This window comes from Microtus ochrogaster, chromosome 5 (genome assembly GCF_000317375.1).
Source record: "Microtus ochrogaster isolate Prairie Vole_2 chromosome 5, MicOch1.0, whole genome shotgun sequence".
NCBI lineage: Eukaryota > Metazoa > Chordata > Mammalia > Rodentia > Cricetidae > Microtus > Microtus ochrogaster.
This window is the reverse complement of record NC_022012.1, coordinates 82,328,042-82,329,568: the sequence shown is the minus strand read 5'-3', so window position 1 is coordinate 82,329,568 and position 1,527 is coordinate 82,328,042. Positions and strand designations below refer to the sequence as shown.

Below are 1,527 nucleotides of genomic sequence, written 5' to 3'. Positions count from 1 at the left end.
ACCAATGAGTCAGGTGGTGGTGGCACACACCTTTAATCCCAGCACTCAAGAAGCAGAGGCAAATGGATCTCTGTGAGTTTTAGGCCAGCCTGGTCTACAGAGTGAAACCCTGTCTTAAAAACAAAACAAAAGAACCACCGTGAGTTTTAACTGGGAGGAAGTATAAGCAGGTGGTTGACTAGGGGAACACTCTTGGTTGTATTCCTCAAAATAAAACTTCTGGGGCGTGTTTGCAGAGCTGGGCAGAATGGCCTGAGTATCTGGGGGAAGCAGGTGTGCAAAGGAGAAAGGAAAGTAGAACACCCCAATTCAGGGTGGTGAACTGAAGACAAACGAACATGGGCCAGTCTCCCTTGAATGGGAGGTAAGGGCAGGGGCCATGTAGGTGGCCCAGTAACATGCCCCTGGTACAGCTCTGCATCTTCCACTTGCCTAGACACCATCACAGGAACAAGGAGGAAACACCCACTGAATGGCGATGACCCCTTGAGCTGTTTCTCATCACCAGCACCCCCTACACATGCAGAGAGTTAACATGAGCAGCGCGTGATAACAGGGAGGATGTTTAGACGGAACAGACAAAAAGATCGGGGACTCAAAGGAGAAGACAGAAAGAAGGCCGGCGAGCAGGAAGAAAGAGAACACAAAGGAGAATACAGATAGAAGCGAGAGCAGTAGGTGAAATGCTAGTGAATACTAACTTTGCAATGTCAAAGATTCAAGCACAGGGCAGGATATGGGTAACTGTCTCAGGTCAGGGACTCCCCCAAGGGATGCCCGGGCACACAGCCAAGTCTGTACATCCCAAGTAATGATAGCTTCAGCCCTCAGAGCAGGTCTCTAGCTTAGCCTCCCACACATGCTGGGGAAGTGAGACTACCCAAATATCACTAGCCATGTTTTAGGGGATCATTAAGACACCCACAAAATATATACAGGCCTCTAGCTCCCATCACTTGGCAGAACTGCTTCTTGGCAAGAGCCCAACCCAGACCACTTGTGATCATGTCCCATGAGGGAAGGCAGCCCTCTTGCTGGGGTTTCCCACAGAGGCTACACCTCATATGCCAACTGACCACAGCTTATACTTACATTGCCACCTCCAGGGACATGCTTAATATTGTCCTTGGAACCACACTTGGATTGAATATGGCTGTAGCTCACTTTTTTGGAGACTATCTGGACCTGGAGTGTTAGACAACAGGAGAGAGAGAGAGAGAAAAAAAAAAAAAAACAAAAAAGACAAAGGGAGAGGGCCAGTTAGAACTTACACAGAACAGGTCCACATGTGATCACAATGTCAAAGAGCACCCTTAAACCACTGTACACATGTTCGTTAGAAAAGGGCTGAAAAACAAAGGAGAAGGAATGGGAAAGAAAGAGAGAGAAAGAAAGCGATGAGAGAAGCGACACAGTGACGTGCGGCTGTCCTCACTGCTCCTGGGCTGCGCTTGTAGTTTCTAAGACATAGACAGCAACAGGTCCGAGATGCCCAACACAAATATTGTCCCAACTTCTTCTACAGGC

The 1,527-nt window shown here is 48.3% G+C and overlaps 1 protein-coding gene across 7 annotated transcripts in view; it reads right to left on the bottom strand.

The window, feature by feature from the left end:
- Map4 (microtubule associated protein 4) overlaps positions 1 to 1,527 on the bottom strand; it is a 137,373-nt gene that overhangs the window by 9,890 nt on the left and 125,956 nt on the right. For 6 of the 7 annotated variants that reach the window (XM_013346523.2, XM_005347973.3, XM_013346524.2 and 3 more), the window contains one exon: positions 1,093 to 1,185. The exons of the other annotated variant lie outside the window; for it this stretch is intronic. In XM_013346523.2, coding sequence (XP_013201977.1) covers positions 1,093 to 1,185 — 93 coding nt within the window. The remainder of the gene's footprint in view (positions 1 to 1,092; positions 1,186 to 1,527) is intronic. 7 annotated transcript variants of the gene reach the window in all.